Source organism: Leishmania braziliensis, chromosome 33, assembly GCF_000002845.2.
Source record: "Leishmania braziliensis MHOM/BR/75/M2904 complete genome, chromosome 33".
NCBI lineage: Eukaryota > Euglenozoa > Kinetoplastea > Trypanosomatida > Trypanosomatidae > Leishmania > Leishmania braziliensis.
Window position 1 is genome coordinate 1404821 of NC_009325.2, and position 16898 is coordinate 1421718.

The window sequence follows — 16898 nt, forward strand, 5'->3', positions numbered from 1 at the left end:
AGGAGACGCCGGAGGTAGCGACCATGGCGGCGCACGAGGCACGGGCGCCAGCGCTGCAGCGCGTCGGCACACCCGAGGAGCCGCGCGTGGGCTTGGTGGCCACGAAGCACCGGGTGCGTCTGGACGGCGACGCCTGGGCGCGCGTCCTTGAGGCGTGCCCGGACCTGCTCAAGCAGGAGTTCACCAGCGATGTCTGCGACGCCACGTCGCTGCCGCCGACCTCGATGCGGCGGCTGGTGCTCGCGGCGGGCAGCCTTGTTGCCGACTTCGAGCTCGCGCACAGCGGGCTGGCGAGGACCGAGCTGAATGAGCAGATCGCCCGCTCCCCCTTCACCCGCACGTGGGCGCTGTACCAGCGCGTCGCTGCGCCGGAAGAGACGCTGGCCCCCCGCGCTGCGCCGCCTGCCGCCCTTCAGGACTCCGAGAGCTTCGCGTCACTGGACGTCGAGGAGCCGCCGGCTGTGCTGCGGCGGGAGGGGACGCCGGAGGTGGCGACCATGGTGGCGCACGAGGCACGGGCGCCAGCGCTGCAGCGCGTCGGCACACCCGAGGAGCCGCGCGTGGGCTTGGTGGCCACGACGCACCGGGTGCGTCTGGACGGCGACGCCTGGGCGCGCGTCCTTGAGGCGTGCCCGGACCTGCTCAAGCAGGAGTTCACCAGCGATGTCTGCGACGCCACGTCGCTGCCGCCGACCTCGATGCGGCGGCTGGTGCTCGCGGCGGGCAGCCTTGTTGCCGACTTCGAGCTCGCGCACGGCGGGCTGGCGAGGACCGAGCTGAATGAGCAGATCGCCCGCTCCCCCTTCACCCGCACGTGGGCGCTGTACCAGCGCGTCGCTGCGCCGGAAGAGACGCTGGGCCCCCGCGCTGCGCCGCCTGCCACCCTTCAGGACTCCGAGAGCTTCGCGTCACTGGACGTCGAGGAGCCGCCGGCTGTGCTGCGGCGGGAGGGGACGCCGGAGGTAGCGACCATGGTGGCGCACGAGGCACGGGCGCCAGCGCTGCAGCGCGTCGGCACACCCGAGGAGCCGCGCGTGGGCTTGGTGGCCACGACGCACCGGGTGCGTCTGGACGGCGACGCCTGGGCGCGCGTCCTTGAGGCGTGCCCGGACCTGCTCAAGCGGGAGTTCACCAGCGATGTCTGCGACGCCACGTCGCTGCCGCCGACCTCGATGCGGCGGCTGGTGCTCGCGGCGGGCAGCCTTGTTGCCGACTTCGAGCTCGCGCACGGCGGGCTGGCGAGGACCGAGCTGAATGAGCAGATCGCCCGCTCCCCCTTCACCCGCACGTGGGCGCTGTACCAGCGCGTCGCTGCGCCGGAAGAGACGCTGGCCCCCCGCGCTGCGCCGCTGGAGGAGGCCCCCATGGTGGTCGTGAGCGACGTGCCTGCGGAGCACGAGCTGTCGCAGCGCACCGCGGAGCCGGTAGGCTTCTCGCGCGACGACCTCGCGTCAGCAGGGCCTGCAGCGCTGCAGCGCGTCGGCACACCCGAGGAGCCGCGCGTGGGCTTGGTGGCCACGACGCACCGGGTGCGTCTGGACGGCGACGCCTGGGCGCGCGTCCTTGAGGCGTGCCCGGACCTGCTCAAGCAGGAGTTCACCAGCGATGTCTGCGACGCCACGTCGCTGCCGCCGACCTCGATGCGGCGGCTGGTGCTCGCGGCGGGCAGCCTTGTTGCCGACTTCGAGCTCGCGCACGGCGGGCTGGCGAGGACCGAGCTGGATGAGCAGATCGCCCGCTCCCCCTTCATCCGCACGTGGGCGCTGTACCAGCGCGTCGCTGCGCCGGAAGAGACGCTGGGCCCCCGCGCTGCGACGCTGGAGGAGGCCCCCATGGTGGTTGTGAGCGACGTGCCTGCGGAGCACGAGCTGTCGCAGCGCACCGCGGAGCCGGTAGGCTTCTCGCGCGACGACCTCGCGTCAGCAGGGCCTGCAGCGCTGCAGCGCGTCGGCACACCCGAGGAGCCGCGCGTGGGCTTGGTGGCCACGACGCACCGGGTGCGTCTGGACGGCGACGCCTGGGCGCGCGTCCTTGAGGCGTGCCCGGACCTGCTCAAGCAGGAGTTCACCAGTGATGTCTGCGACGCCACGTCGCTGCCGCCGACCTCGATGCGGCGGCTGGTGCTCGCGGCGGGCAGCCTTGTTGCCGACTTCGAGCTCGCGCACGGCGGGCTGGCGAGGACCGAGCTGGATGAGCAGATCGCTCGCTCCCCCTTCACCCGCACGTGGGCGCTGTACCAGCGCGTCGCTGCGCCGGAAGAGACGCTGGGCCCCCGCGCTGCGCCGCCTGCCGCCCTTCAGGACTCCGAGAGCTTCGCGTCACTGGACGTCGAGGAGCCGCCGGCTGTGCTGCGGCGGGAGGGGACGCCGGAGGTGGCGACCATGGTGGCGCACGAGGCACGGGCGCCAGCGCTGCAGCGCGTCGGCACACCCGAGGAGCCGCGCGTGGGCTTGGTGGCCACGACGCACCGGGTGCGTCTGGACGGCGACGCCTGGGCGCGCGTCCTTGAGGCGTGCCCGGACCTGCTCAAGCAGGAGTTCACCAGCGATGTCTGCGACGCCACGTCGCTGCCTCCGACCTCGATGCGGCGGCTGGTGCTCGCGGCGGGCAGCCTTGTTGCCGACTTCGAGCTCGCGCACGGCGGGCTGGCGAGGACCGAGCTGGATGAGCAGATCGCTCGCTCCCCCTACACCCGCACGTGGGCGCTGTACCAGCGCGTCGCTGCGCCGGAAGAGACGCTGGGCCCCCGCGCTGCGCCGCCTGCCGCCCTTCAGGACTCCGAGAGCTTCGCGTCACTGGACGTCGAGGAGCCGCCGGCTGTGCTGCGGCGGGAGGGGACGCCGGAGGTGGCGACCATGGTGGCGCACGAGGCACGGGCGCCAGCGCTGCAGCGCGTCGGCACACCCGAGGAGCCGCGCGTGGGCTTGGTGGCCACGACGCACCGGGTGCGTCTGGACGGCGACGCCTGGGCGCGCGTCCTTGAGGCGTGCCCGGACCTGCTCAAGCGGGAGTTCACCAGCGATGTCTGCGACGCCACGTCGCTGCCGCCGACCTCGATGCGGCGGCTGGTGCTCGCGGCGGGCAGCCTTGTTGCCGACTTCGAGCTCGCGCACGGCGGGCTGGCGAGGACCGAGCTGGATGAGCAGATCGCCCGCTCCCCCTTCACCCGCACGTGGGCGCTGTACCAGCGCGTCGCTGCGCCGGAAGAGACGCTGGCCCCCCGCGCTGCGCCGCCTGCCACCCTTCAGGACTCCGAGAGCTTCGCGTCACTGGACGTCGAGGAGCCGCCGGCTGTGCTGCGGCGGGAGGGGACGCCGGAGGTGGCGACCATGGTGGCGCACGAGGCACGGGCGCCAGCGCTGCAGCGCGTCGGCACACCCGAGGAGCCGCGCGTGGGCTTGGTGGCCACGACGCACCGGGTGCGTCTGGACGGCGACGCCTGGGCGCGCGTCCTTGAGGCGTGCCCGGACCTGCTCAAGCGGGAGTTCACCAGCGATGTCTGCGACGCCACGTCGCTGCCGCCGACCTCGATGCGGCGGCTGGTGCTCGCGGCGGGCAGCCTTGTTGCCGACTTCGAGCTCGCGCACGGCGGGCTGGCGAGGACCGAGCTGGATGAGCAGATCGCCCGCTCCCCCTTCACCCGCACGTGGGCGCTGTACCAGCGCGTCGCTGCGCCGGAAGAGACGCTGGCCCCCCGCGCTGCGCCGCCTGCCACCCTTCAGGACTCCGAGAGCTTCGCGTCACTGGACGTCGAGGAGCCGCCGGCTGTGCTGCGGCGGGAGGGGACGCCGGAGGTGGCGACCATGGTGGCGCACGAGGCACGGGCGCCAGCGCTGCAGCGCGTCGGCACACCCGAGGAGCCGCGCGTGGGCTTGGTGGCCACGACGCACCGGGTGCGTCTGGACGGCGACGCCTGGGCGCGCGTCCTTGAGGCGTGCCCGGACCTGCTCAAGCAGGAGTTCACCAGCGATGTCTGCGACGCCACGTCGCTGCCGCCGACCTCGATGCGGCGGCTGGTGCTCGCGGCGGGCAGCCTTGTTGCCGACTTCGAGCTCGCGCACGGCGGGCTGGCGAGGACCGAGCTGGATGAGCAGATCGCTCGCTCCCCCTTCACCCGCACGTGGGCGCTGTACCAGCGCGTCGCTGCGCCGGAAGAGACGCTGGGCCCCCGCGCTGCGCCGCCTGCCGCCCTTCAGGACTCCGAGAGCTTCGCGTCACTGGACGTCGAGGAGCCGCCGGCTGTGCTGCGGCGGGAGGGGACGCCGGAGGTGGCGACCATGGTGGCGCACGAGGCACGGGCGCCAGCGCTGCAGCGCGTCGGCACACCCGAGGAGCCGCGCGTGGGCTTGGTGGCCACGACGCACCGGGTGCGTCTGGACGGCGACGCCTGGGCGCGCGTCCTTGAGGCGTGCCCGGACCTGCTCAAGCAGGAGTTCACCAGCGATGTCTGCGACGCCACGTCGCTGCCGCCGACCTCGATGCGGCGGCTGGTGCTCGCGGCGGGCAGCCTTGTTGCCGACTTCGAGCTCGCGCACGGCGGGCTGGCGAGGACCGAGCTGGATGAGCAGATCGCTCGCTCCCCCTTCACCCGCACGTGGGCGCTGTACCAGCGCGTCGCTGCGCCGGAAGAGACGCTGGGCCCCCGCGCTGCGACGCTGGAGGAGGCCCCCATGGTGGTCGTGAGCGACGTGCCTGCGGAGCACGAGCTGTCGCAGCGCACCGCGAAGCCGTCTGTGCTGCGGCGGGACGGGATGGTGGAGAGTCGTGTAGTCTCTGAAGGTGACGCCATGGGGGAGTGTTGTCATGCGGATGGTGATGATGTTATTTTTTTTCTGGAGGCTGATGGATTATCTGGCGACGTCCTCATGAGTTCTCCAAGAGTTGTTTTACGGGCTTCTTCATCGTCGTTGTCCGTTTCGGTGTCTGTAGCCGAGGGTTCCTACTTTAGGGGTATCACGCGGCATAGGGTGACGCTCGAGGGACGGTATTGGGTCATGGTGATTTCTAGTCCGTTACTTGCGGAAGCTTTTCGACTTGATGTGGCAAACGCACTGAATGTTGCATCGGAGGATGTGCAGCATCTCGAGCTCGTAGCGGGTAGTTTGGTGGGTACTTTTGCTGTTGTGCATTCTTGCGATTTGCTGACGACTGCCGAGGCGGATGAGAAGCTGCGGGCGTACCATTTTCCGCTGACGTGGGCGCAATACCCCGAGACGCCCGACACGGCGGCTGGTCACTTTTTTGAGAGAGAGGCTCTGACGACCATCCGGCGGAGCTCACGCCCTGTCAGCTCAGTATCGAAGCGTCTAGTAGCTCCTGCCGATACGGAGTTGCTCTTGACAGCCTCTGGCAGACGAACGCCGCAACGCCTACCGGTGGTGTCTCAAGAGGCGTCGAGGAGCGTGTTGTCTTCATGTGCTCAAACTCACTCTGCACCAATGATTGCGTCTGTGGAGCTTGAGACACTTTTTGTGGCATCTACTGTGCACGAAGCTCTTCCTCTGAGTGAGAAACAGACGTCGACGAGCGACCTTCCCTTTCCTGTGTGTCTCGAGAAGATCAATGTTAGTGAGCCATCCATGAAGTTGCGCGGGTGCACGGGTCCGGCGCCACTGGTAAAGGAGGTGCAGGGCTCGAATGTTCCCGAGACGGTGAGCACCAAGCACCGTGTTGGCTTTGTGGGGCATTGGTGGACCGTAATTTTGAAGACACATAAGGACGACTTCGTGGCCGCATTCGTGAGGGACACTGACGAGAAGCTCGGCTATGCGCCGGACTCGGTGGATAAGGTGCAGTGCAACGAGGACACTGGTGACACCATCGTCACCTTTCGCGTCACCCACCCAAGCACGCTGCTGAGCAAGAACATCGACTTGCTACTCCGTAGTGCTCCCTACGCTGATGTATGGGCGCTGTACTACAAGTACGCCCCGTCAGGGGCACAGGAGGAGACGTGCATTGGTGTCACGACATACCACCGCGTTGGTTTTGTTGGAAGTAAGTGGAAGGATGTCCTGGGTCGCGATATGGCTCGCTTTAAGGACGCATTTGCAGCTGACACGGCGACTGCTCTGAATATAACCCCCCAAGTGGTGAGGATCGCCGACTACGCTGTAGCCGATGACATTGTAGTGGCCTTCTACGTTACCCACTCGGTAACAGACTCAGAGCAAGCTGTCGATGCCAAGCTCGAGCTCTTCAACTATCAACGCGTTTGGGACCTCTACGGAAATCTGAACGAGATGGATGAGCTGCAGCGCGTCGTTCCGTGCGTAATGAAGCGAAGTCCAGCCTCCCACCACACCTCATCTTCCTTGTCTGGCCGACCGTGGGCGCAGCACACTAGCTCTGTTTCAGCAACGGGAGGCTTCTGTCCGAACTGCCGAGGATCTTTCTCTCCCCAACAAGAGTTCCTACAGCTGGGCGAAAGTGGTGGCTGGCAAGCACAGTCTGTGCACAGTCACTGTAGTTCCAGTGGCGATGCCGTCCACACCACGCTCATGGAGGACAACTACCTAGCAATCCGCCGGTCACCGCGAACACCGCCGATTCCACAGCTGGCACGTCGGTTCACTTCACATGCTCGCTCTGAAATGAAAACTTCCCAGTCGTCGAGCGTGCAACATAGAGGTGGTACATCTATCGCACACGGCGCACAGATGACCCCCCGTCCGCCTTGGTACCCTAGCACCAACAGCAGCCACATTCCGCACCCGCCGCGACAGCACTCTTTTAGCAACACTACGCGGCATCTTCAGCGTCGCGTCAATCTACGCGAACTGGAGAGCGAGCTGTCACACAAACAACGCAAGCGCAAGTACCAGGAACGTCAAGAGCAACTTGATCGAGAGATGCGTCGCTCTCTTAACTGCAGCAGATCATCGCACTCTACCGGTGCCAATACAAGCGTGCCACGGGGCTTCCTGCCACACATTCCGGTTCGCTATACAAGGGTGCGACCAAATCTCCAACACACTAAGAATGGGCTTGGCCATCCGCTGGAGTAGTAATATGCAGGAACTCACCTACACACACACCCACCCACACACACACACACACACACACACACACGCACGCAGGTAAGACTGTATCTACTGCGCCACTCATGGAGGGTGGACAGGAGTATATCAAGCGTATTTTGTCAGCATGTGTTATTATGCTGTTGTGCTTCTCCATCTTCCAGACCACTACGTTTTGTCGATTCCCCTCCTAGTTGGTGTACTCTCTACGCGAGGATGTTGCGTGGTGCCATTCTTCGACTCTCTCTGGGGAGCCGACGTCCGCCGCGCTCGCTTGTGTCTTTCGCCTCTTTCCGTGGTTGCGTGTGCCTCCACGTGTTTTTTTCTTCCTTTACTTCTTTCCGTTTTCATCGTGACTTTTTTCTCGTGATGGCGTGTGCGTGTGTGCGTGGGCGTGTGCGCTGGAGCGGGCGGTCTGCCTGTGCAGGACTTCTAATCCTTCGTCATTGATTTGCTTTCTCTGTGTTGTGTGGTTTTCTTGTTCTCACCATTCTCTCTTGTTGTATGTTGAATGTGCGTGTGGGTCTCTCTGGATGTGTTTCGCTTCCATCCCCTCTCTTTTCCCTAACCCCCTTTCCTCCCCCCCTCTCTCTCTCCTTCACAAACACCCCTCCTCATCTGACCTCCGTAGAGCTCCTATTTTTCTTTTCTGGATTATCTCGTCCCCTCTACGTTCATCCACCACACACACACACACACACCTTTCCCGTTCTTGCTTCACGGAGTGTTCACGCCTGTGTGATCGTGTGTCTGTGCAGTAGAAGGAAGGAGGAGTGTGCACACTTCTCTTCTTGTCTTCGATGCTGCGTTCATTCTTCTTGCTAATTTTCACTGTTTTCTGTTTGGACCCCTCCTTCCCTGTGTGCCTCTCCACGTGCGTGTTGCCTTCTCTGTGCTCTTCTTCTCGTTGTTGAATACACTCCACTCCCACCCACCGCCCCCTTTTCCCCTCCCCACCCCTCACGTGCCCTTGACTGAATTGTGCACAAGAGGACGTGCGCATGTATATGAAACTGTTAGAGCAGACGCCCCGGATAGACGCCCGCAGTCGTCTGCTCTTCTTCGCTTTGGTTTCTGCAGACGTGAGCTCCAGAGGCAACAGCCAACCATCTCTACCCAAGGCGCCCGAGGACAATGTTCGAATAAGATGGTAGGAGGCCTTTTCGCGTCTTTCCTGCTTCGCTCCGGTCTAGTGATGAGGTGAATCTGATTACTCTCATGGAGCAACACGTATACCCCACGTTGCTTTGCCCCTCTCCTTGAGTCTCCAAATGACAGCCTAAGTGCCCTCGATGACAGCCCTCTCTCTCTCTCTTACTTCCCTCGCCCCTCGCTTTACCCTTTCCTTCTTTCCCTTCTTCCTGTACGTACACACACACACACACACACACGCGCGAATATTCATCTTCTATGCGTCCGTCTCTCATGTTTTCCACGCTTACATTCATCGCATGTGTGAGTGCCTGTTCTTGTGATTACACATCTCTTTTCCCCCTAGGTTTTGCGCTTGCACTTCTACCAAGGCTGTGGGCGACGCCTCACCCCGTCTTCTTCACCCCGCCTTGGGCTTGCGGCCCACTGTTCCTGTCCTTATTTTGCACACTTTCTGTGGACAGCCTCGCCGCCAAGGGGCACCTGCGTTTTGTTGGCGCGCTAGTTTCCATCGCAACGTTCATACCATCTCGCCTGCTTCCCCGCACCTTCCCGCGGACTGCCCCTCGCCAGATTGTAGGAATGTACATGGCGCACCTATACGTGTGTCAGTCTGGCCCACCACGGGCATACACCGCCAAGAATGCGGGCCCCGGTACGTACCTCGACCAGGTCGTCGATCCCGAACGGAATGGTGCACTGCGGAGACTTCGGTCGAAGGTACCAACGATGAAAGGCATTATTTTCGACCACGCTTCTGCACACTCGACGCAGGCTGCTGTCGTCGCCTGGTCTGGCACTTCTGCGCGACGGTGGCAGTCGTTGACAGAGCGGTGCGGCTTCATCGAGACAGCGGAAGAGGCAGCATCCCAATCTGCTGCAGTCGGCGCCGCTTCTCTAACCAGTGAGCTCGAGCCGGTTCTGCAGCTGTCACCGCATATATCACTGTTGCCCGACAGTGCAAGTGGTAACGCCAAAAGTGCTGCCTCGGTGATTGAACACGTCAAGTGGCCTCGTCCCCACTTTGTTCCCACGATGTGGGCACGCACCCACCAAGCGTATGGGGCGGCTTTGGGAGGGGTAGCAGAGACTGCGGCAGTGCATCACCCGTACAGTGACGAGCAGACATTTACAGCCTCCGTAGGTACGAGAGACGCTGGCGCAGCGCACTCTTCGCTGATTTCAACGCTGGTAGAGGCGGTTAAACTTCTGCAACAGCCACTTCGCAGTCGCCCTTCACCTGTAGTGGCGCCGGAGCCAGGTGCCGCTACACCGGCTTCCTTTGCCTTTGCGCAGAAGATCCTAATAGAGTACGAGAAGCTCTCCCGGGACGATCTCCTGATCGATTTCTACGTCACTTACCCCACTCGACCAGCAGTCTCTTCTGCGCCACCACCGCCTCCGCATTCAGAGCTTCCCGTCGCCGCCGCCTGCTCGAGGTCACCCATGCGCACGGTACCACCGCTGGCCACCTCCACTCGATTGGCCAGCGAGGAGCAAGCGATACGCGGGTCAGAAAACGCTAAAGGAGTTGCGAGCACAGGAATTTCTTCGACTGGGGAGTGGCGCCGCTTTCGGGTGGTGCTTCCCGGCGCTCTCTGGTCTTTTGTTCTCCGCCGTCACCGCCACCTACTCACCCGCGCCCTGAGGCAAGATGTTGAATCTGTCTTGCTTCCTGATGAAGCGGTGGAGGTCGCTAGTCTGCATGCTTCCGAGGTGGAGATCGAGGTTATCCTGACTGTAAGGCAACCTTCCAGTTTGCAGTCGAAGATCTCTACCACTCTGTCATGTAGCTTCTTCGCACAGACGTGGGAGGTGTACAACGTCGTGTCGTTTTTCCTTTCGCGCGAGGTGCTGCCGACACTACCTCAGTCGGTGCTGTGGCCACCGCCGTCGTATGAGGTCACCACTAGCGCCGGCACTGCTACAGCGCATGCCGCGCTGGGTGAGGCTGCGAGTACACTGCAGCCGACGACAATGCCATCACTGCCTCTGCCGGCAGTGCTGCTCAAACACCAGGCGCCAGCGACCTCGCTTACAAAAGCGTCGCTGCCAGACATCACTACCAGTGGCGCGACGTCGGAGGTGCGCCGGCTGCTGCAGCTTAGGGTGCCTTTGCTGTTTTTGGCTGAGGACTCCGGTGAGCTGCAGCGACTCATCAATGCGGCACCATCACAGCTGCGGCTGGCTCTCCGCCGGGACGCTATGTGCGCTGCATCGAATGTGAACAACGTGCAAGTCCAGTCGTGGGCGGTTCAGCCATCCGGCCTCTACGTTGAGCTTCTCCTGTGCTGCGAAGACGGAAACGGTGCGCACATGGCGCTCAATGCTGAGAGGGCAATGGATCGCTGCCCGTTTGCTGAAACGTGGGACGTTATTCGAGCCTACGCGACTGACCTCGTACCCGTGACCGCCACGGTGCCGAATGCTATGAAGCGCTGCGCTTCAACGCCGCAGCACACGCCAGCATCGGAGCGGGCGGAGGGGAGTATGATGACGACGGCACACACCGAGGCAAAAGTCATGACCGCGGCCGCACCACAGTGGGAGTTTCCTGTGCGCTCTGCCTCACCGTTCATAGAGAAGGTGCGGCAATCGTGGCCCCAGCCTGAGGGTGCTGTGCTGAGGGGCTCTACGTACGCAGGTAGCGAACGGTACAGTGTAAGCACTACCGACACTGTCTACAGATTCGTTTCTGGAAGCGGTGCCAGCCTCTGCGGGAACTATTCTGAGGAGGGCGTGAACGCAGGTAACGCCGCAGCAAGTTCTGTGGCGGCGATATCACACCACACACCGCCGGTGGTGTCATGGCAGAGCCGCATCACTGAGACGATGGAGACCAAAAGGACTCCCTCAGTTGCGTCTGCGATTGCACCGAGACGGGTGAATACGTCAGCCGAGGTCTCGCACCTGGGGGAGACAAATTCGGCGCAGCCGTTGCTTTCCACAACTTTCTCCACACCAAAAACACAAGGGACCGGTGCTCCTCGCACGAACTTCGCGACACAGACGGTGCAGCTGCCGCCGCGGGTGTGCCCAGCAGCAGAGGGCGTCTCTTTGGTAACGGATGTGCGTGAGCGAGTGGCACAGGCCTTGCCCGCGTCGACCGAGCACTCCTCCGAGCAACTCACGCCGTGCAGAACGGTGACCAAAACTACACTGGTGCGCCCTGCCGATCAGGTGGGCAAGGTTCTGCTGCCTCCCTGTCTGCCTCAACCCTTGCTGCCCACACCACGGCACTCGGCGCAGCACCCGGAAGCCGTCGGGCAGGAGTCGCTTGCCTCTCGCATTTATTCTTGTGAAGACGAGAGCGCGACATTCCTTCGAAACGACAAAACCACACAAACAGTGCAGAATAACGAAGAGAGGGGGTCATTCAGTCGGCCACATGAACCGACTGTACCACTCCTGCGCACCGCTGTCGTGAAGCAGGCACGTGCGGCACCGTCGGCGGAGATATCGGTGACCTCGTCGCGACACATGACCGAAGATCGCCAACCGTCCGACCAGCAACGGTGTAGCAGCCTTGAGATAAATGCATCCGCTGAGCTGATAACTCGCGGCATCGGCGGTCAGGAGTCGAACGAAACTCTGCCCCCTGACGGGGACACTGGATTGGCAATGGAATTAGAGGTGGAGAAGGCTGATTCGGACAGCACGAAAGGAACGTGTCTCTCCCTCATGGCAGGGAAGAAATGGCAGACGCTGCTGGCAGAGCGCCCGCTACTTCACCAGGGCACCTTGCAGGAAGACGTGCACACTTGGTGCGGCGTGCTCACGACAGCGATGGAAAACGTGATTACGTGCGCCAACAAGCTCCACGACGAGGGGATGATTGCACTGGGTATGCCGCTGCAGTCGTCCAGCCTCGCTCAGAAGGCTGAGACGAGCACCACCGACTCCGCCACCTCCTCTGTCTTTTCATCCATCATGAAGCAGGATCCCTTCGTGTTGCCGCTGCGCCACATGTTGGATTTTGACGAACAGCAAGCGCAGCGCACGCGCATGGGTGCGCTGCGCTCAAGTGTCGCGTCGTCCACGCGTAGCGCGGCCGAGGCCACGATGCACTTCCGCGCCATTCCTAGTGAAAACGTATGGGACACCTCCGTGAAGGCTGTGATCATCAGTCAACTGGAGGCGTTTTCCCCGCTCTCTGCGTCATCAGCGTCTTCGCCAGCACAGCGCGCACCAGCAGTGCACGTTAAGCTGCCTGGAGCCCTGCAGGATCGACGGCGTGCAGACGACGGCGATGGCGTGACGCAAGCAGCGCTGGACGACGTTGAGGCGCTGCGGATGACAACCATCGCTCATGGCAGTTCACTACAGGTCGACTTCTCTGTCTCATCAGCTGCTTTGCTGGGTGCACGGAGTCCGCCGCCGTTTAGGCGAGAGCTTGAGCGGTGGCCGCCGTTTCACAGCTCCGAGCTCTGCGAGGCTGCCGCACTCCGTGCACCCGCACGTGTGCATCTTCGTCGCTTCTTTGTCACCCCGGGGCTCACTGAGGAGAAGTTGGTAGGGCAGTTGGAGGTTGCGCGCTCACTATTTCTTGTGGAGACGTACGCCGTGCTTAACACATCAGACGATGTGGTGGAGGAGCTGCATCTCTCCGCCCACCTCACGGTGGACGCGACGGTGCGGGTGCCGAACAGTCACCTTGTAGCAGAGTGGTCATCGGCCCTGATGGAGTACGACTACCCACAGCTCAATGAACTACTTCACGAGTTGGTGGCGAGAGAAACGTCGCAGGCACCACCACAGGTAGAGGTAAATGTACAGCCGGAGGCGACGCGCCGGAAAAGTCCCTTATCCAGCACCACGTTGCTGCGTCCGCCAACGGCTGGTGCGGCGCTGGTAGCGCCAAAAGGCGGAGACACCAGTTCACACGCTGTCTACGTAACGGGCGACTTGTGGCGGGCGGTAATCGAGCAGCACGCGGATGTGCTGCGCGAGGCGCTCATCTCAGATGCCACCGCAGCTTTCTCTGCTGTCGCGGTCTCGATGCTCAGAGTAATCACGGTGCCGCACGGCAACGACGCGGTGTTTACGTTTCTTCTCCAAAACCACGGCACGAGCTCGCTGCGCGTGGTGGAGGACGCGCTACAGAAATGCCCTTTTAGTGAGGCCTGGGCGTTGTACCGCCGCTTTCGCGGAACGTTGCGCCACCCCAGCTATCATCATGTTCTAAACGATGTGTATACGGTGCAGCTAGACGGAAAAGTCTGGGATCAGGTGTTGATGGAGCATGGCGACCTCCTTGCGGAGACCTTTGTGCGGGAAGTACTAGAGTGCCTACGTGGTAGCTACGGCGCTGCTGTGCCTGTCAGCGTTGGGGTGACGGGCATCGCGGCGAAGCCAGATGGGCTCACGATTGCGTACGATGTAGCTAGCACGGAACTCTGTTTCAGCGTTGATCGAGAGCGTGTGGCGCACGCTGTCCTGGCATACCCCTTCCTCCAGCTGTGGAAAGTGTACGATGCCTTCATCCTGACCCATGATCCGTTCAAGCACACCAAGAGGACGCGCTGGCTTGCCTCCCACCATCTTAGCACCACATGCGATGTCGCCGAAGTGCCGAACCAGCGCCGGCGCTCGCACATCGAACCTGTGCTGCAGATGCCACTTGACCTTCTCGAGTCCCATCCCGCTACCGCTTCGCTAGATGAGGACGTGGAGAAAGCAACCTCCCCGACTGCCAGGAGCATACCGGAGATGGTGAAAGGGCTGAGGGAATACGAGCTGAAGCGCTTGCCAGCGCTAGCGAGTGTGTCGGCACCTCCAGTCTCGGTAGTGCTGCCCGAGGCTGCAGTTGTGCCTCGTACGCGAGCCTCGCTAGTGGACTTCACAGAAGCGATGGAGGACGAGCACGCGAGGGTGGAGACGCGCGCCGAAAACGAGTCCCTGCCACTGCTGCCTCCGCAGACATTCTTGTCAAAGCGGAGCCAGCTGCGGGAACAGCCGCAGCGGCGGCACCACAACAGCGCCCATGCAGAACACAAGTGGCATGATCGGCAGTCGTGGGTCAAAGAGCCACCAACGAATACTTGCCAGGGAAGAGCACGGAGGGACGCTGCGACCGAGTCATCAACTGAAACGGAGTACGAGGAGGATGTCGAAGCAGTGGAGGACGTACCATCGTGGAAGAGCAGCGAATTTGTCGAACAGACAGCCCCAGTGTCGCCTGTGTCTCAACTGGCCGGGCACCATCCACCTGAACTCAGTCAGTCGCTGCAGCAAAGTTTTCCACCTCTATGCAGCAGCGCCGTCGCAGGACTAGGCGTCCCTGTCCATGCCGTGACAATCGCTACCAAGGCCGCTCCCATTACCTGCGTGCCACTGACACGATCACCACTAATGACGGCCCCCCAAAGCACTGCGCCAGTGAAGCGTCGCCCGTCCTCTGGGGCTCAACCGCTCCCTCCTTGTTTTCGAGCTCCCCAAAACGCTGCTTCTCCCGCTGCCCTCTCCCCGTCGTTCGTCCCCATTGGGGTCGCCGCGGTCCCTTCCCAGGCGCCTGTGAATTATACTCCACCGTCGCCGGTTAAACACACGCAGCGTGCTACCTCAACACTCAAAAAGGAGTATCCGTCGCGTCCGGGACCAAGAACGTTTGGTGACGAGGCTGCATGCCTGCCAGCACAGCGTACCAGTCCTACGCGCTTCAGGGAGAGGCTTTCATCACGTCCCGGGTCAAGCACGGCAGGTGATGAGCCTCTGGATGCGCTACAGCCGTACACCGAGGCGGAAGGCAAGACACACGGCAAGCTGCGGGCCGCACATGCCCATCTCCCGCTAACGACATTACCGCCTCTCCTAAACGTTTTCTCAGCGGCGCCCATTAAAGTTCTTGACGTGCGCATGACGCATTCGCCTATGGTGGCCGTGCCTGTCACAGCACCAACCGCTAGCAGCATACCCACACCCAGTCCCCCTCAGCAAACTGTACATCACTCCGGCACCACGACCGTGCCTCGCGTGCTTCTACAGGGAAGCCAAGCCAAGAATGCATCGCGGGACTCGTACAGTGCACCGGGCCTGTCCTCCAACGGACCGACTTTATCCCATGACAGCTGCTCTCCGCAGATGCTTACACCCACGTCCTGCTCTTTCCTCCACGGCAATACGGCGACAATGCGATCCAGAGTCACCAGCGCGTTGCCTGTACCACCACTGCAAGGCGGAACGATGCGCTCTCGTCACTTGACACCATTTGTCGTCGTCTCTACGGAGCCGAGCAGGAGTCTACAGAAGTTGTGGGACGACGTGGACTCGGTCGAAGAGGCGGTTCGCACGCATTTCCCTCGAATGAAGCGCGAGCTGATGGCGACTACCACGGCCATGCTGCCCGACTTATAAGGGATAAACAGCGCAGTCAGTGTGCGTTCCGAGATTTGCAGGCGTGCATCCGTCATTAATTCTGGCACTGCAGCTGTCAGATGGAGAGTGTAGGCTGAGGGCGGGCACTTTTGCGGCGCGTGTATGTGCGGTTGTCTGTGTTTGTCTCTCTATGGATGCTGCCCATGTTTGCCGGTGAAGGCGGGACTGCGTGCAGGTGTGCTGTGCGTCGTCTACGGGCACCAACTCCTCACGCCACCGCTGCACTGAGTGCGCGCTACCGACGTGGGCGGTTTGATGTGCACCTCGACACTCCTGTGCGTAGCGTGTGCGCCTGATGTCTCGGGGACCAATGCGGCACGGATGCGCAGCAGCGGGGAGGAGTAGGCTAGCCATTATCCGTGGGTACAGAGATGTCTTTTGGTTGTTCTGTTCCGCACGCGGCGTGCGCTATTTTCTCCTGTTGCTCTCTGCTCAGTCCTCTTTCCACCTCTCCTCCCCCCCTCTTCTCTTTACTTGTGTTGCTTGTCGGTTCCCTCTGCATGTTGGCGCGGGTATCTTCGTGTATGTCTGCCGCTGTGCTCACTTCTTGTTACTCTTTTGATTCTTCACCCTCTCTTCGAGGATGTGCACTAACGAGTCAGCAGGTGATGAGAAGCATGATAAGGTACAGGTGTGTGTGTGTGTGTGTGCGATGCCCTCTCCCGCCTCTCTCCCTCACTATGGGTGCGTTTTATGCGTACACAAGTCTCTGTGTGGCGCACTTTTGCCTGCGTAGGCGTATGTGCGCCGTCTTTCCCACTCTCTTCTTGGCTGGGCGGTTTTCGTCTATTGTTTTTCGCTTTTGGATTTGTTGTTGTTAGGAGCTCGTCCGACGTACACAACGTACATCGATCCATGTTACACAGACCGGTGAATCAGCGCATGGACACACACCCAAACTCAATCGATCCCGCTCTCCTGCTCTCTCACATCTTCATCACGGTTGTTATTATTATTATCATTCGATAGTCTTGTTTGACTGCTTGGTGGGGGAGTGGCCCAGAGGGGGGCACGCTTGGCTTTGTTCTCCCCCTGGGCCAATGCGGTTCGCCTCTCTTTGTTGGCAGCATCAGTGCTCTTGCCATTCGCTAATTCTGCTGCCTCCACCACCCCCCATCGCCACCACCCCTTCGCCCTTCATTTATGAGTATCAACATCTTTTTTCCTTTTCTCTCTCTCTGCCCCTCGCCCCCTCTTTATTCCTACACGGGACTCCTCCCTCAGAGCCACCGATGCTCCGGCGGTCTTGCACACCCTGCGGTTGACGAGGACACCAATGGTTTGTACAGTACAGCGGCGTGCCGTTATTCTGTCTGCGTTCGACCATTTTTCCATTTTCTTTGAGATGTTGGC

General features: G+C 62.0%; 2 protein-coding genes across 2 annotated transcripts; both read left to right on the forward strand.

Moving 5' to 3' along the window:
- Window positions 1-23: 23 nt before the first annotated feature.
- On the forward strand, window positions 24-7007 carry LBRM_33_3360 (conserved hypothetical protein; the record flags this gene model as incomplete). Its single annotated transcript, XM_001568051.2, has 1 exon — window positions 24-7007. The coding sequence occupies one exon, from the start codon at window positions 24-26 to the stop codon at window positions 7005-7007; it is 6984 nt and encodes a 2327-aa protein (XP_001568101.2).
- A 1752-nt stretch (window positions 7008-8759) lies between these two features.
- Window positions 8760-15524, forward strand: LBRM_33_3370 (hypothetical protein, unknown function; the record flags this gene model as incomplete). Its single annotated transcript, XM_001568052.2, has 1 exon — window positions 8760-15524. The coding sequence occupies one exon, from the start codon at window positions 8760-8762 to the stop codon at window positions 15522-15524; it is 6765 nt and encodes a 2254-aa protein (XP_001568102.1).
- Window positions 15525-16898: the final 1374 nt, after the last annotated feature.